Consider the following 21,035-nt stretch of genomic DNA (forward strand, 5'->3'; position numbering starts at 1 on the left):
GGGCAACCGCCCACCCTTTTGACCGACCTTTCTTCTTCGGCGCGCCATGGCGACGGCAAAAATATATACGGTGCGAGAGATGCGCAATATTATTGTAAACGTATGCCAGAATACATCGCAACATAATACATGAGTCACTTCATATCCAGTATTGATTAATCGATTGCGCGTCAGACGCTCACTGGGCGCGACTATTTCCTCCTTGCTACCATTGTACAAAAGCTTCGCGAGCTGGAACTTCGTGTAGTTCAAGCGCACTCGAAAGGCGTGATTAAGTCTTGCGCAATAAAAGCACTCAAACTCATGCTTTCTTTTTCTTTCTTTTATTATCTTTTTTTTTTCAATATTACTCTCTTGTGCGTCACGCTGTCCGTTTCTTCCGTTCTTGTCTAAAATTCAGCGCAGAAGGATGTGCTGCGATCAAACAGGCGAGAAACACAATACGCAGCAGTTAACAATGAGTTTTAAAAAGTAGCATACAACGATGCAAGACAACGACTCATTTTACGTTAGACCGTTGCTTCTTGTTTTACAGGCATATAATGGCGAAGTTTGTGCTGAGTAATACGAATACGCAGAAATATTTTCCGAATTCAGCAGACGACGACACATCTGTCGCAAGACAATCCAGCTCGAAGAACTTAAACTGGTTCTCCGCATGCGTGAGAACAGGGGCTCCTGTTGATAAACAGCTCTTGCATTAGAAATATTCGTAGGCCTGATGCTGGACATATGATTACTGAAGGCGGCCGGCCACAACAAAGAACACTTACGAACAAAAAGCTTTGCGAATTTGGCTACGGAACACCTTCTTTTCGGCGTCATTCAGCGCATGAGCTCTGCTGTACGTAAATAAGTTGCTACGTTAACGGAGAATTCAGCATTTGATAATTTGGCAAATGAAGTCCACAAAATTCTGGGAACCGTTCAAGTGGGTTTATGCTAGTGGTTAAAAATTAATTGCATACTGCCTTGTGACTTCGCACCGTATGCCAAAGTCGAGGAATTCAGAACCACCACAGGAAGTCTTTTAACTTAACGGTAGCCTCATACGTCCAGTGCAAGAAGTTCGTATGCGGCTTTTCATGTCGCCATTTCGCAATTTCATTAAGTATATTTATGAACATTGAAGCTATGCGTTAACTAGCGCCCTCCTTACACAATATGTTACGCTATCCCAGCTCACTGCTACTCTTGGTCTCGTGCGCAGAACATAGAAGTATAGGTGTGTGCCAATATTTGAGATTTCAAATACGAGTCGGATAGTCTCTGCCCTTCGACTCTTATTTAATTTGGGAACTTATTCTTTCAACTTGTCGACTATTCTTTTATTCGAACATTGAAGCCGCGAGGGAGCGAGAACGACTGAAGTAAGGACTGTTGCAAAGTATTTCGGGGAAAGAGAACTGCTGTGGCTGCGCAGAGAGACCAGTGCCTGATGGAATGCATAGGGATAAATAATTTGTGTTCAATAATTTCCAGTCGTTCAATAAGAAAGCCTGACTTCTAGGCCACCTATGCAGGAATTTGTTCTTTGAATTTTTTATTTGGCCAGTTTCCCCATGAGTGCTTCCCTTTAAAACAGTGTGCGGGGTGCTGTAATATCATACTTTTCTTCAGTAAACACAACACTGTACGTTCATCTGGTGACGTGCTGTTCGTTTGTTTCCTTACTTCCGTTGTTGGGGTGATCCATACAACTGAAAGCAGTTGTCGCGCGTTTACAAGCTCCTACAATACATAGGCATCAGTTATTTATTTTTTTTTTATTTTTTGGTGCCCCCTGCATTGGGTGCGCGTTAAAGATCCACTGGTGCTACAAATTAATCCGGAGTTGCCCACTACGGCATGCCTCATAATCAAATCATGATTTTGGCACATAAGACCTCAGAATTCAATTAAATAAAGTTATTGCACCAAATGGTCAACTCGTATGCTTTGTATTTCACTTTCTGTAGAAATCACACTATATTCGTTGTTCGATTCGGTAGTATTTGCATTTGAGTTGATTCGGAAATTTTACTACTCGAACACCTCTTCTTATATGCTTAAGTAATCATTTTCTAAGCTGTAGTCTTTTTGTTTGTGGGTAGTGCGCTTCTCTCTGTTTTGACGTTTGGTGCCTCTGTGCTGTATTTGTAGTGTTTGCGCCATTTTAAGCTGTATTTTGCTGTGGTGAAGTTTCATGCATTCATGTATGAAATATCATTTCAAAATGCCCCTTTTTCTTGCCTTTGCGATGTTGTGGGGCGTATTCACGTCTTTCTCCCATGAAAGGGAGTAGCTGCACCACCTGTTGGTGCAAACATCTTCTTTATTCATGCGAATAAAAAACATCTCGTTTAAAAAAAAAATAAAACGTGTCTCCTTTGGTTTCGACGCAATCCACGAGAATGGCTTACATATGGTCCGTTTCGTCACATGCTCAGTTTTCTCTTTCCGGCAGGAGTGCGGTGCATCCGGATCCTATCGCTGGAGGTGCCCCAGACGGTGGTTGTGGGCACGGAGGCCCGGCTGAGGTGCGCCTACGACCTCGAGGGCGACGTGCTCTACTCGGTCAAGTGGTACCGCGACGACGTCGAGTTCTTCCGATTCGTGCCTTCCGACCGACCGCCCGGGCAGTTCTTTCCTGTGGACGGCATCAGGGTCGACGTGAGTAGTATTCCGCCGCGACCGTATACAAACGGGCTTTTAGGTATCGCGGGAAGTTTGCTAGAAGCATTATTGCAACTCAGTCGTTTATGCTAGAGGTTAGTAAGGGCATGCGACCTTCGAGTGCGCCCCGTACAGCCTTTGTCGAAAGTGTGCGGTCTACGTTGCCCGTGAGCGCCCTTTTCCTACATGTGGTGTGTCAAACGTTTCAGTGCCCTGGAGAATGAAAATAACTCTCGTACTAATCATCCAATGGTCCGAAGGGCTTAGAGCGCCACGGGAAAGCACGGCAAGCAGCCAATCAACACACATGTTAAAGCAGTGAACGAGCCCATACACTTTTAACAAAGGCTGCCATTGAGTAAGCTGCGAGGCTGAAGTTCTGCTTTGGTTCCGTATAATAGTTATGTCGTTATACCTTTCCTTTCCTGATCTTTTCCTTATTTGTGCTGAAAAACACTGGTGATAGTTGCTACTCTTTCCACGAAACGTAGTATATTTTCCATGCTTTACGCAAAAACTTATTCTGCGCATTTAGGATAAATAACCCATCCGAAAGAAAAGACAGGAAAAAAAGAAGCCCTTCAATCTTTCTATATTTTGTGTCATCAAGACACGAAAGCGAAAAGCGTGAGCATGGCGTCGCGGACTTGTTTCTTTCTTTCCTTATTTCTTTCGTCATGTTTTTTTTTGCTTGCGAAATGCAGGCGCTGTGTCACGAAAGATGCTAAACTCTAGTGAAATAACTGAATTTCTATTTATCGGGCGTTTTCTCATACAACGGAATCGCTCTACATGTTAAGCACTGTTTATCTCATCATAAACTCGCGCTGTTCTTTTTACTGATTATTTGAAGCACATTAAACACCGCAAATACAGCTCAAAAGATAGAAAAGCTCTTCGGGAAGTTGTTCTTTACCTGGCGCATTTCTAAACGAAGAAAAGAACCCTCTCAATATCATTGCGAGTACGGTGTGCTTGACAACATTCGGCAGTAATAAATAACCCCAAAAGTCTAACGCCCGTTTGTAGACAAGACATGCGGGCACGCAATCACTCATTCTCGGCAGGTATAGCACATCGAGCCACGCGCGGTTTGCCAGCTTCCGAATGCCACACGGCTCCGCGCCAGACGCCCGTGCCGCCGGCAGCCACGCAAACGCGTCCCGTGTGCACATTTCGGACAGCAGCACTTGACGTGAAGTGCTTTTTTATGCACGTGCCAGCGTCTCGCGCAGCCTTAGCGCCCGGCAGAGTGTGTCACACTCAACAGCGAGAAGCAAATACAAGCGACGAACAGCACGAGAAGGCAGAAGCGGTTGGGGGTGATGGAGGGGTGGAGGGTGGAAGAGGGGGGGGAGGGCAGGACAGAGATTGCTGCTTTCGGCTGCTTCGGTTGCTTCCGCAGACGCGGCAGCCGTAGGGCCGCGCACCATGCATATATAGCGACGCGGGCGCCGGTGAGAAGTGTTTCGTGGGGTTCGCCGCATTAAGTCTTTGTTATTAATACCGAGAAGCAAGCTCTCGGGCGAGAGGGGGGGGGGGGGGCGTAACGCGGGCCACCGCTCGGCTTACAATATTTACACACGACGCGCTTTCGTTCTTTCTTTCTTTCTTTCTTTCTTTCTTTCTTTCTTTCTTTCTTTCTTTTTCTGTTCCGCTCCACTCGTTATTATGGTAATGAGCGGAGCCTATAACTTTGTTCCCGCGTCTCTGCGGCGTGGCGGGAAGGGAGCGCGCGCAGTGGGCGCGAAGGCGTACGAGTGTTTGAAGAGCGCGCGTAATGTAATGCAGTTCGCGCTCGTTATTCCGCCATTTTCATATGTGGTGGCGCGCAACAGCCTAGCAATCGTAATGGGAATGCAAATGCACTCCTCTCTCTCTCTCTATATATATATATATACCGCCCGGAGGATGCCCCCTCCGCGTCGTTTGTCTTGATTCCTCGAAGGATCGTCCATCCGCCTGCGCTCCTTGGAGACTTGGAGAGCGCGTATATAGGTGTAGGCGCGGGCTCCGCGCCCGCTGCGCGGATCTTGCGCGCCCTGCCAGGGCGCCGACGACGACGACGTCGCAGTTCGCTGGAAACTGCGCGTGGTCGTCTTCGTCGTCGTCGCCTTTGAGAACGTCTTCGATGATTACGAATGTATTGTTTCATTTTTACGCATTATTCTTTTTTTCTTTTAATACGAGCACTGCGCGCGTGCGATGCTCGAGCAACGACCCGCGAGCGAGCGCGAACTTGTCGCAGTGCTACGGCGCGCACGAGCGCTCGACACGCGCGTATATATGTGCGCAGAAAGTTACCGTGCCCGCAGGCACTGCAACGTCGCACGCTGCATGTTGGAGTGACGCGCACGTCGTTCTCCGGAAACAACAACAAAAATTTTGATTCTTGCCTCACTCTAAGGCACACAGACAAGAAGAAAAAAAAAAGAAAGAAAAAACATAAATTTCTTTCTGCACGCTACGGTAGAGACGAACAAATACGTCACGCAGAGGCGAGAACTATGTTAATCATCTGTCGCATTCCTCGCGCAGTGCCTTAGGCTACGTTCTTGCTTTTATCTCAGAAGAAGTGTTGGGCGGGGGGGGAAAACGAAGCGAACGCTTTCAAAGCGTCGTGTGAGGTTGCGAAAAGTGCAAGAAGCTTCTAAGAATCGCACGTACAGATGAGTGCACCTGGAATTGAGGCTGAGTGCTTGGGGCACAAATTTTTGGGGCTCAACACCAGGATTAGCCCGCCACTGACTTGTAAGAACTGCACGACATCCATCATGTGCCGATTCTTCTCTCACATTTACGCTCACGCTAGACAGCGTAACTATATATGATATACAATCGAGTCTGCTTGGAAAGCGAAGAAGCAAACAATGCATGAGGGAGTCACTCAGTGCTCTCCGCTCTCTTGTTACCTTCCAGTTGCAGCGTTCAAACAACGGCACCGTGTTCATCCGCAATGTGGATCACCTCACAGGTGGCAACTACAAATGCGAAGTTTCGGCAGATGCCCCTTCTTTCAAGACTATGTTCGTGGAAAAGCTCATTCGGATAGATTGTGAGTACCGAAAAGTACTTTCTTCTCTATAGCTGCACGAGTTGTGTGTTGTGGGTGATAAGGCGCGTGCATGTGGTCTTACTGGGAGTGTGCATGCCCCTGTGACTGACGTGTGACCACGACGACACCAATTCTGGGGGAACAAACACGGAAACGCCCGTGCTTCGCACACGCAACAAAGTGCTCTAAACGGTAGAACGAACCCGAACCACCACGATAAGGCGTTGTCGGCTTGGGAGTAGTGCGGTTCGCATTCGACGCAGAAATGGCGTCAATTTCATCTTATTTGCATACAGACTGAGTCATGCGGTCGACATTACTTTTTTGAAGTTTACATTTCGTGAGCATGTCAAGAGCACAGCAGCTCTGAATGTGAATACGTGAAAAAAAATAATTTCAGAGCACATGCCTAACGATATCAGTATAATGAGTTTGGGACTGTAGACTGTTGGGCTGATTGTCAAGAAAAGAGAGGCCAGGCCAATTGGACAGACAAGCAACTGAGTATTTATTGAAACGTTCCTATGTGCAACGCATGCACTGCTAAGTACGCACATGCGTCTCGGACGAACTGGGCACTGGACAATTCCGAGGGGAGTAGTACACATGTCAACTTCGCCGAATATCGTCAGTTACAGTTGCTTGTCCACTGGTCCTGCCCCTCTCCCCGACAGTGTTACCGCTCTGCACAATAATGAATATAAAGAAGAGGCTCATTTAGTTATGCTGTTAATTTTTTTTATTCCTGATACTCAGCTTGAATTAAACAAAGCCTTCCAGTACCGGTCAATATGGTCATCTTGAATTACTCTATGCGTCTCGTGGTCTCGTGGACTCTATGCGTCTCTTGCGGGTCTGAGCTGGTCAGCGCAGTCTCCCAGGAGGAAGGTGAAGGTGAAGGAATAGGGGAGTAACCCGGAGGGTGTGGGAACTCCCAGGTGCAATGATATACTGTGGGCTTTGCTCCACAATGGGGACAGTACGAGGGATTTTTTGTGGGGTGAAAGAGGTGAAGATAAAGAGGCGGGGAAATGAATTAGTTCGAAGCTGTCGCCACGCGACAGCATCTTCTCGGTTAAGGGGAATTATGTGGTGGAGTGAAGTGTCTCCTGGTATCTTTTTAATATTGTAGAGTTTCAGTGTAGTTCAGTGGTTCTGTCGGTGCGTCGTCTGGGTTGCACAGCTCTTCCAATAGCGCCCGGTTAGCGAGCTCTCGGGTTACCGCTCGAGGCACATTGCGTGTATTCGCGGGCTTGTTTCACGCTCGGAAAAACACTTCTACGTAGCGCGTATTGAGCAACAGGAAGCTGCATCGGAAGTTTTGCATGTTGCTTTACAATTTGCTCATTGACCCTTTGCGTCTAATAATATATGGGAAGTTCATTAATTAATTAAGACTAATGATGCAATTAGGCGGTGTAAAAAAAATTGTTTGAGCATCTCAAAGCGACGGCAAACAACACTGCCTTGGTTTTGTCCAGCTACGTGGCATTTGCATATGTTTAAACTATGGCTAAATTATGGCTATGGCTATGGCTATGGCTAAAAAACCCTCTACATCGGAAAAAGGTAGTGCTGTTGCTATGTTTGCTAAAGGCGCTGTTAGACTATACTCAACACCGTCAATTGCACCACGGAGCACTGCTGTCCAGAACACACCATGCTCTGCCACTCGCCCATGAGTTCACAGTCATGGAAAAGCGCACATGTTACTAATCGGGACTGCGAGACACATGTAAGCGTTATGGGCACGTTCTCCAGCTAGCAGAGAATTACCATCGCCGGCGTCGAGCTATGGTTTGTCATAATATGTGGGCCAAAACAACATCTCGTACGCTTTTTTAATTTACTTCCGTTTTTTGAACTGTATAAGTCGGTTTATAATTGGAATCTCCTCAGCAGCATATTGCTACTTATGGACACGGTCGACAGGCAAGTTGCTCGGAGATCACATCTAGGTTATGGTGAATAAGGTCACGTTGTTTCTTCATACAGGTGGTTCTAGCCTTGAAAAAAGCTTTACCGGCACTTGATATGGCCGGACCACCCCAGTATCTCTTTTTTCCTGACTGATTTTTAGAAGATCGTGCGCGGTAGAATTTCCGAACAGGCGTACCATGTCCTCACACGGCGCCCCCTAAGCGGCTTGAAAACCCACGTGTGGACCCCTGCTCACGCGGCTGTGCCCGGCAACGCGTCGGCTCACAGTTTAGGCTCGAGATCTCGCGCGCCGAGCCTCGTCCCCGGATGCGGACGGCGTGAATGAGGAGGAGAGACACGAGGAACGCGGCGAGACTTATCATGAAATAGCCCATAGGTATCGCTCGAGGCGTCGCGCGCTCCCACCACCGGCCAAGCAACTCCATAAAACGCAAGCGGTCGCGTTTGGGCGACCCCAGACAAACACATACCCGCACCCAAAGTACACTCATAAAACTACAGGGGGCAAGGAAAGTGACCAATGTAGGCTCTGTTCACAAACAGGAACACTCACACACATAATGCGGGAATGCACCTCGCTCCCGTTTTCTCATCCCCCCGTCAGCAGCGAGGCTGACTGGACAGCCTGGCTCAGTTCGGGGGACTTCGACCGACAGCTTGAACTGGTGGACTGGGCGGAGAAGGCCAAGCAGGCACAGGGCCTTACTTGAGCCCGATCCCTCAGCCACCTCACCCCTTTCCCCTTCCCCCTTTCAATAAAGTGTACCACCACCACCAGAAGCTCGTGTGAGTCTGAGTCAGTCTAAATGTGTCTCTGTCAACACATATTTCCCGGCGTACCATGTATGAATACGTCTCGGTCGACGCTCATAACGGGTGCCAAGATGTCGTGTAAAAGAAAAGTGTAAAATGCAGGAAAGAGTTTTAAAATTTTTTATTGCACTTGGACCTATAAGCTCTAGCGGAACGATTTCTGAGTCCATATTTCCTGTGTCTGTGGAAATGAGCTCGTAGACATTCATCTCAATGTATTGCATGCTTTCTATAAAACAGATGTTAAGGCGAGTCACTGTTATTGCGTGCCACAAATTATCCTTGTTACGTCAGTTCTCTTTCTGTTTGTATTCGTATCTTGCTCTCTGACCTCTTCGTTTGAAAACTCCTAAGATTAAAAGCACAAATTTTGCGGGTGTTAATGGCAATTAATGACTGATTTTAGAAAAAAGTATTCCTACACTTCGTTGGTGAGCTGTAACTAGCGCTCTACCTTAGCTTTGAATTTGAATTACAGCTCACAATTATTTCTTTGTGTTCCTTGCTTGTTATTTTGTCAGCGCAGTTGGTCTGTTTTGTGTTTTTCAAGAGCAGTAATACAAAATGTTATTTATAGCTTGTACACTGCATAACGAGGTTGTATGAGTCGTTTTAGATTACAATGAACTCTCACTTGAGTGAAATTCAAAGTACCGAAGGAAATAGTTCACTTAACTGAATGTTCACTAAACTGAATATTCACTAGACCAACATAAGACATGGCATACAGAGTCAAAAGTTCGAACGTGCAATTCAAGGAGCAAAAGATATGGCACCCATAGTGTTAGAAATGTGTGAAATCGAATTTGTGCATATCAACAAGTATAAGGTTCATAACAGTTATAATGCTGCCTTTCTCACTTGGAAAAAAATCTGTAATCTTCTTCTGCACTTGTACTTTTAAAGCACTGGAAGTAACAAAACTGTCCAAAGAGTCGATGTTTTTGCACACTTCTTCTGGCCCAGCTTGCTGTTGAGACACAGTCTCTCAACTTTCCAATGTACCCTACAACCTCAGCTAGAGTTATAGGCCTTGAAATTGGCTTGGCAGTTGCCTCTTCTTCGTCTTCTTCGAAAGAAAGAGATGAAGACCATGCAACGACTAGTCGGTCGGAAAAAAACACGCACCACGTGGTTTGTGGTGTGACAGATCGCCGCTTTGCTCTGGCGCGTAGCAAACGCCAGCGATGTTACTTTGTCCATGGCCTTCGAGATTACATGCTTGCTCGTTTTGTGCGGGCAATCTCGGAGGCCATGCCTCGTTGCTGTTCATTTTTCGCGCCGCCGCTTTGCCCCAGGGGCGCTGTAGCGCCAGCGACGTTATATTGCCTCTGGAGCGGCGGTTTGGTGAGGGCGCCCGTCTGTTCTAATCGTAAAAATAAGCCTTGGTCCTCTGAGCGAGTTCGTTAAACTGAAATATTGACGGTTCGGAAATTCGTTTAAGTGAAACATTTTTGCATAGAATCTATAAGAAAACTGCCGGGGATTTTTAAAAGGTTCGTTATTCTGAAATATTTGATAAACCGACATTCGTACAACTGAGAGTTTACTGTATTAGGTAATTAGAAACGTCTATGAAAATAGGGGCATTTCATAAAAAGCGAACAAACACTGACACCAAGGACAACATAGGGGAAATTACTTATGCTTAATAAATGAAATAAAGAACCTATAAATTAATGGAAATGAAAGTGGATGAAAAAGCAACTTGCCGCACGTGGGGAACGATCCCACAGCCTTCGGAATCTGGTAGAGCATCGCACGCGAAATGCGAAGGTTGTGGGATTGTTCCCCACCTTTGGCAAGTTGTTTTTTCATTCACTTTCATTTCCAGAAATTTATCGTTTCTTTATTTAATTTATTAAACGCAAGTAATCTCCCCTATGTTGTCCTTGGTGTCAGTGTTTGTGCGCTTCTTATAAAATATGACTAAAAAAATTGGACCACTCCGTTAACCCCCGTTCTTCTCGTTTATGAAAATAGGGGCTTTTTTAAAACTTTTTACATGCTTTTATTAGCGGTTATTTTGTCAGAATGAACATTCCTGGTATACTTGAATAAAATATTTAGTTTATCGGACATGAGAAATTCTTGAACTTCTGCCGCTTTTTCCTGCAGGAAGTTCGAATACCTAAATCACGGCTTCTCATGTACTGCATTAGTAAGAGTAAGAATTGATTCCCTGTCAGCCTATTCCGGATGTCAGAAAGTAAGATTCTATTCAGTGTTCCTTGTTCGTGATTTAAAGCACTCACTTCGTTGTCTATTTCTTGTGTTTTACCACATGTACACTGTTGCGTCGTTGCTCCATTGAATTATTCCTGTCTTCCATGCAATGCGCCTTATATTCATCATTAAATTGTAGGCACGTGTAACCAATCTAACACTGTGCACTAAAAAGAAACTTGGTCGGCCACATTGCTGTATTAAGTACAACTAGGGTTGCGTACCATGCACTGCAAAATGGTCATTCGCTCTGTGTGTCTGTCGCTCGTTGCTATTTGTTCTCAACAGCGTCATTTTTCATGTCCTTTTACGAGCTGAATACAGCCTCTCCTCGTTATTACGGATCAGTTAATGTGAAATACACGAATTCTGGACTCCTTTCCCTTAGGCTATACATTTATGATGCATGTGCGAATGCTTATAACTTCTTAAAAAAGGAGCAAATGTGACCTTATAATTCGGGGTAGTCAATCGAGACAGCCTTTACATTAACCAAACATCGACTATCACAGGCAAATATTAATCAGTACTGAACACGCAACAGATTTCAACAAAATCCTGGGCTTATATTCGTCAAAAGTGCCATTGACAGTGTGAACTTAGCACTGTAATAGCAAGATCTAGGAGCAATAGTACAACAATAAATATACATACATGCAGCATAAAATATGGGATTTCATCATTAACAACTATGAAAGAATGCACGACATATGTGGAAGTATTACTCCTGTGGCATCGGATATTCTCTGGCGAGTTTTCTGGGCCAATTCCACTTTTCATCGTCTTGTAATTATAGACCTAAACTAGAGTTTTAAGCGCTACACAACATGTCCGTAATAACCGAGGAGCGCCTTTGTTTAGCCAATTCTCCTGACTTTTCCAAGTTCTTACTAAAACAACTTCTCTTCGTTTTCCTTTCTTTTCTCTCTCACCTCCTCCTGTGCCGCCTACTCCTAGCCTCTTCTACCCACATTCAAGTTCCATCTGCGATGGCGCTCCTGCTACTGGCCCTCGCGTCTCGCGCCGTCTCCCATCTCGTGTCCAATCGCTGACCACACGAAGAATCACGTGCCCCAAGAGCGGATGTTCCTCCGCGTATTGCTCACAGAAGCAGGAGACTCTGGTGTTCGAAAACAATACCTGATCGACGGAGTGGGCACGACCATGCCGTGTCCGAAAACAGCGCCGGAAAACCACTGCAGCGTCTGGCACGCGTCAACCGAAGAGATGGCGTGCGGTCTCAGGGTCAATCTGTGTACTTTTCCTTTCTTTCGTCTTCATTCTTTTCTTTTTCTTCTTTTTTTCTTGTGTCGCAACAGGATGACCGTATAAAGTCGCCATTTTTGTCGAGGGAAACACCGTGCCCTCTCGCTGCCCTGTGATGCCTCTAAGATATGACTAGTGCTGTGAAACGATCCAGTTAAGTATATATCTGGCTTGCTTATTGGAAGACAAAAACCGCTCATAATTTAGGTGTTCACACCGAAATTACGAACGCAGCTCTTCTGAGTGCGAGAAGTGTCGCCGTGACTGCGGAGCCTCCGTCACGCTTGTTTAGGGTACCTATAGCAGCCCGCTTCTGGGTGTCTCTGTGCACTCACCAGAGGCCACTATTTCAACGGATCGGGTTTCCCAAAACGCGCGGCTGATTGGGCTGACCACCTCTAGCCAGGCTCCTTTCCGCGCATTCCGCTGCGTACTTCACTTCGGCAGAGGACTCACATTGTGAGCATGATAAGGTTATAGCAAACGCCAGGCTACGATACCAAGGTCTACTCATTGACATGAATGCTCTAGAGCTCTCCCCGCAGCACCCATTATTGTTGTTGAGCGAGCCGGCCATGTTGGCATTGGCCTACCCGTCTGGCACCACATGTTCTGAATCAAACTTGCTCGCCTATTGGCAGCGCAGTATGAAAACTTATCCTATTTAGCGCACGCCAGCCCACGCTCTAGACAAGCGCGCCGTGGCTGTTGTGTGTGACAGGAATAGGTGTGGTATTAGTCAAATTATTACAAATCAACTTTCGTGTTTCTATAATGATAAATCAATCATGCCACCATGTGCTAATGTTAATCTCGAGGCGGGAAGGTATTAGAGTTGCTGAGCATCCGTGAAATAAACAAGTGATCTCGTTTACTGAACACCCGAGGCATCGAAGGTAAATGACGAATTAACAAATTATCACTATCAGTGAGATATGAGTGATATCACTATCACTCACTATCTGAACGCAGGGCGCTTCGTGTTCGGCTGTGTTAGCGGAGGCCTGCCAGGTATAGTTATCCAGCTTGCGCTCAATCGCGGATAACAAGAACGCATTTGGAGACTTCATGCCGTGATTTGCACGATGCCGAAAATCACTCTAGTAGTTTATTGTTGTTCTACTAAATTTTTCGCCACGTAATACACCACTGCAAGGAGGCGGGAAGATTACTAAGTGTGCTTACACGAATCAGTGTATCATGCATAAGGGTGAATGTATGCATAATTTTTTCCGTCTTAATTGAGAAAAGAGCTCCACCGTTTTATGAGCTCATCCTTATTTATCTTCTTTTAGGATCACAGAAGTGGTTCAGAAAATAGCAAGCGTTATTATTCTGGAAGGTTTGCGATCTTCAATCTTGGTTGAAAGCGTTTAAGTAGAACGGGTAATATGTTGGTTGATATATACCGGACGATCATATTTAGGTTTTACAGAATTTTTGAATATCACTTGTGACATATGGCGTAACTCCATTGCTTCAGTTGGAATACACGAAGAGGCGGACATCACTTCCACTAGAAACCGAAACGCATTCTCAATTATTAGCGGAATTTCGCTGAATAAGTTCCTAATTATTATACGGCACATACTACAATTTATGAATGATAGCCAATGAGTTTGCAAGGCGTATCCACTTCAAAGGAATTTTCAGGGCAACACCAGTTTCTAGATGTTCATTGCCAAAGTGTGTGACTAAATACATGGGCCTTCCATTTACTTTCGTGCGTCAATGCATAAAATATCATTTTGCTAGAATAGTAAGTGGAAAAACAGTCCATTTTTACCACGATTTTGATGGGGCATATCTCGAAACACAGGCCATCCTCAACATATGTTCCAAGTGGATATGCCCTGCAAACAGAAAGGCTGCAATTCGTAAATTGAAGTATGGGCTGTAATATAAGTAATTAGGCAGTTAATTAGTTAATTTTCGCCAGTTAGTTGTATATGTGTTTCGTTTTCTTCTGCAAATAACGTGCGCCTCCTTGAATATTTGAGCTGAAGGAATGGCATTATTCTATCTACCACAAGTTATATTTTATTAAAAAATCCTGTAAAACTTAAAAATGGTCACCCCTTATATATAGCTGCAGTTACCCGGATAGTTGACAATCTGTGAAAAAGCTTTGCGAGATTTGCACTGCATAAAAGAGGAAGAAGCAATTACTAAAATAATTGGGTTCGCGGTCCAGTGCAGGCCTATTTGAAGAAATGGGTGTGATTTAGTAATGGTAAAATAAACGTTGCCGTGCGAAGAACATGGTCAGGAAAGGTGCTTATACGGCAGGCTGATCACAGTTGTAAAGTGTGTAAACTGTATATCGCAGTTATCATAGCATGTAATATGTAAGGTACAATGATGAATTTACTACAACCAAAATGTTTTGTGTATTTATAATTTATTGCAGCGCAGGTACAGAGACACTGACATAGAAAGCACATGAGACAGCATTCAATGCTCTGTGTTGTTTCGCGCGCGCGCGCGCGCGCGCGTGTGTGTGTGTGTGTGTGTGTGTGTGTGTGTGTGTGTGTGTGTGTGTATGTGTGTGTGTGTGTGTGTGTGTGTGTGTGTGTGTGTGTGTGTGTGTGTGTGTGTGTGTGTGTGTGTGTGTGTGTGTGTGTGTGTGTGTGTGTGTGTGTGTGTGTGTGTGTGTGTGTGTGTGTGTGCGCGCGTGTGTGTGTGTGTGCGTGCGTGCGTGCGTGCGTGCGTTGCGACTGCACTGCAGCAAATTAGGAAATTGCCTACCACAAAATCCGTCTAGCCACTCTGATCTTCTTTTACAACAGAAAATTACTCAGAATTACCAGCAGCTGTCAATGCTTGGGCAACATTTGCGCCATTCTTCCTCTTTGGAAGGCCTATGTTTGCATTCGGCACTTCAGTTTAACCCCACAAAGCTCAAAGACAATTCCAAGTGAAAGAAAATTAAAACAACTTGCTCACACGTATTTCTGGCCACGGAGAGTATATTGATATTAAGAAAACAGCGAAATTATAATTGACGAAAAATAATTTGTGTGGTAGTTATTTAATTAGTAATTCATTCGCTACACTAGTCACAAATGAACACGCCCTCCAGAACATCAAAAATGCTAGTATGGGCTATACATTGGGTTTACAGCACTAACTCAGATTTTTCAGGCATCAAATTCAGTGTATCAAAAATGATACATTGGCCCTTGCGGGGTTAGTATAGTAAATTGACGCATCTATGTTTGTAAGAATAAGTGTGGGTATAACTTTGGTTTATGACTGTAATGCATGATCTACTTAGTCATACTGAGTGATCCGCAGCTGAAAAGAACTGTGTACAGTGCCGCCATGTTCTGGACTTCTGACGCTTCAGTGAGTCTTCTGTGGAAGCCTTCGTCATGAAACGAAGGTTCAGTAGAGACAACATTATTGCGCACTCTGTGTGTGTTTAGCGGCGAGCGCTGGGCGAAAAATGACAGGTACAAAAAATAACTCCTATGATGTTTGTTGCAGAGATTTTTACCTGTCTCCATCAAACTTTGTAGGTTTGCCCACTGAACCGAGTGCTATTCAGCTAACGTGGATTGAACAAGACGCTTCAGGTAGTTACTTTCTAGCAGTGTCCCGTGTAGGCAAGTTTTATTTCTGAGTTGCCTAACAACGCAAAGTGACTAGCGTTCTAGTTCCTTTGTTTTTGTAAACAATAACACTTCACGTCATTATTGTACATACTGTCATCGCTGTTACATTACGGAGTTTCAATTAAACTGTAGTTGTTGCACCACTCGCCATTTGTTTGCTTGAATTCCTTGAACATGTATGAATATAGTTACGATTAGGCAATGTAGTTAACTTCGGCGGTGAGATACGTCTTGCAGAGCACAGCTTCTCTAACCGAGGACTAAGATAATGGCTCAACCATTTACCAGCCGCTAACCTTGCAACAATGGTTCGGTACGTAGCCCATCATAACCCAGGAGGAGGAAGGTGAAAAGGATGGGAGGAAAGGTAAGGAGGTCAACCAGGCGGACGTCCGGTTTGCTATACCGCACACAGGGGAAGGCGTTTAAGGGAAAGAAAGAAACGCGAGTGAGGGAAGAAGGTACTATCGGTGTGAGTCATAACCCTAATAGGACTTTTGTGTGTATGTGCCTAAATGATGTTTTTGTCATTTACAGTTACAAAGACATGAAGTGACACTGCGCAGAAAGGAAAAGAGAGAAGAGAGAACTTGTTTTATGAAAAACAGTGAAGTCGCCCCGAGGCAGCACTTCTCGAGCCTGCTACTCTCCCGCTCAAAAGAAAGGCTTTACAAGAATGCTTGAAATCTGCAGAGAAAGTGACCTTTTCACTGCAGCTAGTGTTCGCGAAACAAAACACGCCACCATGCCACCATTAGAGGTGTTCCTGCAGCTTCAGCGAAGGCCTTTCTTGGCGGAAGCCTTCTTTAAAGGCCCCTATTCTCTGTTTTCGCAGAAAGTGTTAGAGCAGGCCCTTTTTCATTCACAGCTTCGCGAGACGCAAACCTGCCGAGTTCCTGCTTAGCTGCGACATGTGCACTGACCCTTTCCTTATTTTATTTTTGTATTTGTTTTTCGGCAAGACAATCCCTCACCGCGCAATTTTTCTTTTGTCTCCTTACAAATCCATCGCACCTGGGCTGGTACCCCCCTCTCCACTCGGCCTCTTATATACATTCCCCTCCTGTTCGATCGTGGGGGTTTCGGTAGAAATGGAGCAAGAGTAGAGTTCCTTCACTTCGACAATGCACTTTTCCAACTACGTCGGTCTGCGATGCGGAATCCGTTTTCCTGCAGGCCACCTTCGAGCGCACTTCGAATAACGCCCTTTCTTTGCCACCGCCGCCGTTCCAAAAGCCACGGGCAACTGTCCCAATTTTGTTACAGGCTTTCTGCGGGCGCCGCCGTTTATTTTTGCTCTCCCACAATCCCTCCCACAATCTTCTTTGCCGCGAGCGCGCGGTTACAGACGTTGGGGAAAGAGGCGCAGAGGGTGGGGAGGAGGGGGGAGCTTGTGGAGAGTTTATCCCTAGAGCCCCACCAAGCGCCCTTAGCGCTTCGCACGCCTCACTGAGCAACCCACGTATTGCACCGTCTTTGTTTTATTTTATTTTTATTCTCGCATTTTTTTTCTCACTTTCATTTTTCTTCGCACCTTTCTTTGAACGCCCCCAGACTCAGCTATCTAACCGCCTTTACCGCGGCTAACCCCCCTTTCCACAGAACCACGGACAGACAGACATATCTAGCCACCGACTACGCCCGATGGATGCCTTGTTCTTTCAATCACTTTCTCCCCATCCCCCACTTTCACCTCCTTACTTTCGTGCATGAGTTGAGCTATGCGCACGTTTGATTTTGTTCAGTCGCCTCCTTCCTCCTGTCTCTCCCGTCCTCCAGCGCTTCTGATCCACCGCCTCGCGCTACGTGTATACATTATTTGTGCTTGCTGGGCATCCACATCGTCTCCTGCGGCGTGGCTAGCTGGCCTCGTGATAGCTGAGCAGGCCTGCTCTCGCTCTGATGCGGAGCCGTTGATTTATAATTTGTTTTCGTTTTCCTAAAGGTGCGGCATGGAAATTTCTGTCGAGTCAAGGTGGCTCTGCGCCACCTTGCTTCGCCACCGTGCCTACTTTGCTGACTGTTCCTTGTATACCTTCGGCACTCATGATCTCAAAATTGTGCTCGCTCACTTCTCCTTTTCTTTTCCTTTTTTTTCAATTGTTTCTTTGCGTCTTGAGTCTTACATTGGCAGGCCTTTGAGTCAGAAGGAGGAGATAAACTCAGCACTGTGAGTGCAAGTGGTCAAGTGCGCAGACGACCCCTTCGGATTGATGGAATAAAGAGGAAATAACAAAATAACTGTAAGGGGGGGGGGGACCACTAAGACCTATTTGTTTTGATGCGGAAGTATTGATCCCTTCTACCCTTCCTTCCCCCCCCTCCGGGTTTTGTCCCTCGGTGTTACGGAGCCGTCTGCCATACTGCACCCTGGTTTAGTTGTTTCTATTCTCGATAAAGCCGGGCTACTTGAGTGATTTTGAGACGTCGCCTCTTGCGCCTCGTCCCCTTCGCTGACCGGGTGGGGTACCGATGGAAAATGGATTGAAAGCGCGTTCGGCGCAGCTTGTGTTTGCCTTGTTTGTTCCCCCGAAGCCCCGATGAAGAGAGAAGGCAAAGACAGATAAAATAACAATAAAGCACAGCACTTGCTTGACGCCTACTCGGTTTCCATTATGGGAGCCAGTGAATCAGCGTCTCCAGTTCATCATGATGGGCAGCTCAACAGAGTTCTGCCATACGCACAAAGACGAGCCCAGCAATTTATTGGGAGTGAAAACTTCGTCTGAAAAGCCGGGAATGGGAATTACATTTCGGTTGAAAGTCGGAGAAAGACGTGACGCTGAAGGTCAAGGGAGCATTCTTTTTCATTTTTTCGTGTTCATGACACTTGTTTCCTACTGCCTAAAATAAATTAACAAACGGCGCAGTAAATGTATGCTTGGGTTATTCAATACAACTCAGCAGTAAAAGCAGAAAAAAAAGTAAGGTGTAAAATAGCGGATCAACTTGGTCTTTGTTGCGGATAATAGAAGCATGGCGTCGCTTGTTGGTGTTTTTTTGTTTCCTTCTGGTTTTAATTGTTGCCAAGTATTTGCACCCTCTTGCAAAACGTAGTGAGTATAAGTGTGAAGTTATAGTGTGACCGCAGAAGAGGCGCTTAATGTGCGCAACTGGAGTGCCTAACATGGTTGCCTTTAGCATTTATTTCATGGAATGCTCAGCGATCTCCTGACTAATCCAGCTATACCAAAAGCGTTACTTAGGTTGAACAAGCTCATTGTTTGCCCATGGCTATAAATCACTTTGTTGTTAGCATTCACTTCGTATTACAACCACAGCACATGGTCAATCAACGGCCTCAGCGTGACGCTGCTGAGCAAACGTCCACCCCATGCGATTCGCGCGAAATACGAAAACTGGACCACCTGCTGAAATTTTATTAAAAATAATACTCCCAAGGGGCCATTCGAGGTGGGTCCTCCTCACTTTGGCGTGTCCCATATTTCTGGTAAATGCTGGAAACATCCAATGTTACTGAACAAACAAATCAATATTCTAATCCAGGATAACCGTTACCTGATTCTGAAGTATGTTGCTTTTTTCTGGCTACTACCGTAAGGCAAGAGGACCGTTCTATGCAACAGACTAATGCAGTTATCGACTTCGGTGTAAAAGCCTGGCTGACGCGCGCCTTTAAAAGCCACCTGCGAAGCACATGTTGTACACTCGTGAGCAAAAGTATACGGACCACAGGGTCGCCGAAAAAGTTGAATGTCTTCGTAATTTGCAAGCATAGACAGGAATTAACGAGTACATTGAAAAGTTCGCAATGCCAAGTTTCGACTGCAGTCCTCAATTTCAAGTTGCGTTCACAGGCAGAGGAAAGAAATTGGTTTTATCACGCAACCCCTGGTCCATATACTTTTTCTCACGGTTGTATGGAAGAAAGCAACGAGTTAGTGAAGCTGTTCTACTGCTTTCACAGTTCAAGCTGCCAGGTATCGCAAGCGCGCGAGGATATCACAGCTTGACGGGCAGTACGCCCAGCATTTAAAGGAAACACCTAGCTAGCAAGAAGGTGAGTATAACGGAAACGCTGATACATTATCGAGATAGGAAAATTATATGACGCATTAAGCTGACAGTATGCATTATGAAGTAGTTTGCATTTGGCCATGCCATATTTCCGCTGTAATATATTACCCCATACTAACTTTGTGTTTATTTTAACAGCAGACCGTACTGTACTTTCCTCACGAAAGCACATTATTTCTACCATCAAGAAATACCTCTCACCAGAGCGTACGCATCAGCCTCCCTCCTCCCCTCTCCTCCCCCCTCGCCCGCCACCCTTTTTGTTGGTCTCATAAAGACTACTCATAGGAAACCCTACAGCATACGTTGGCCATATTGTTGAGGCATTTGTGTCTCTTGGTACTGGCGTTTCCACTGTGTCAGTCCGGCACGTATCATTTTGCATTTTGCGGCGCCGAAAAGGACAGAAAAAATGCTCCGACTTAGCCGCTTTGGCATCGAGCGTGGCTCCATCACCGGTGTAGTGGTTCTCTCCGGGGACCGGCGAGGCACGGCAGAACGACAGCGCAGAGGTGATCGCGAGCAAAACAGAACAAAAAGAAAAGAAAACGAAGAAGCCCGGGCGACTGCGTGGTCACGCGTGGCCATCGCGTCGAAACAGCGCGCCCGCGCGACAACTGAGACGTCTGGATGGTCTCAAGTGTGTGTGCGTGTGTGTTTGCGCGCACGCTTCTCGCGCTTCGTTGTCCGTGCTCGGAATAAAAGGTGTCAATCTCGGAAAAATAGGAGGGAAGGGGGAAGACCTCGAAGCAATAAAAACACGACGCCGACGCGTCGCACTCAGCCATCCGTTAGGTATAAATGGAACCTTGATGCTCTCTCCCCTGCACGCCCATGGCTTCCCTCCCCCTCTCCTTCTTCTATTCTCCCTCCTTCCACTCTCTCCCACTCTCGGTTTCCTCTCCTTTCACTTGCTTCTGCCGGCAATACTATCCTGCAGCTTTGCGCGATGTATGTTTGTATCTTTTCAGTTGTTATTTTGCGATCGGCCAATGTGGGAAGTAAGCACCGCAGGAGCCTTTCTCCATTCGGGGATGGCCTTTTTCTTTTCCCTTATGTGTTTCCAATGTGCCGCTGCTCTGGTCGCCCTCCTCTTTTCCTGACTCACCTTTCTTTTGTTACGCCGTTGTGGGCAAAACACAAGACGCGCTCCGGCCTAACAGAAGTGGGGCCGTGCTCCCAATGGAATACTGATGAGCGCCGCTAAGCTCGTTGTTGGTCGTCGATTCAGTATTTAACCCTTGTATTGGTGTCCCTGTTTCCTGTCAGATAAAGCGCGGAGGGACACGAAGTGGTTTCTTCCCGGTTTGAAAAGAAGCGCTAAGAAGGCCGCGCGGGAGGGCCCGTACTGTCGTACTTGTGACTGTCGTTGCCGTTGCTTGTTGGGTTGTGCGGGGCTTTGTTTGCTTGGCGGCGACCCAGCG

The 21,035-nt window shown here is 46.0% G+C and overlaps 1 protein-coding gene across 2 annotated transcripts in view; it reads left to right on the top strand.

Moving 5' to 3' along the window:
- Positions 1–21,035, top strand: part of LOC142582935 (beta-1,3-galactosyltransferase 5-like) — a 229,183-nt gene that overhangs the window by 61,137 nt on the left and 147,011 nt on the right. The window contains exons 2-4 of one of the 2 annotated variants that reach the window (XM_075693080.1): positions 2,447–2,652; positions 5,575–5,710; positions 11,648–14,427. In XM_075693080.1, the coding sequence (XP_075549195.1) occupies positions 2,447–2,652; positions 5,575–5,710; positions 11,648–11,742 (437 nt within the window). In that variant the 3' untranslated portion in view covers positions 11,743–14,427. Of the gene's footprint in view, positions 1–2,446; positions 2,653–5,574; positions 5,711–11,647; positions 14,428–21,035 lie in introns of those variants that run through there. The other variant, XM_075693081.1, reaches the window with a different exon arrangement.

Source organism: Dermacentor variabilis, chromosome 5 (assembly GCF_050947875.1).
Source record: "Dermacentor variabilis isolate Ectoservices chromosome 5, ASM5094787v1, whole genome shotgun sequence".
Classification (NCBI taxonomy): Eukaryota; Metazoa; Arthropoda; class Arachnida; order Ixodida; family Ixodidae; genus Dermacentor; species Dermacentor variabilis.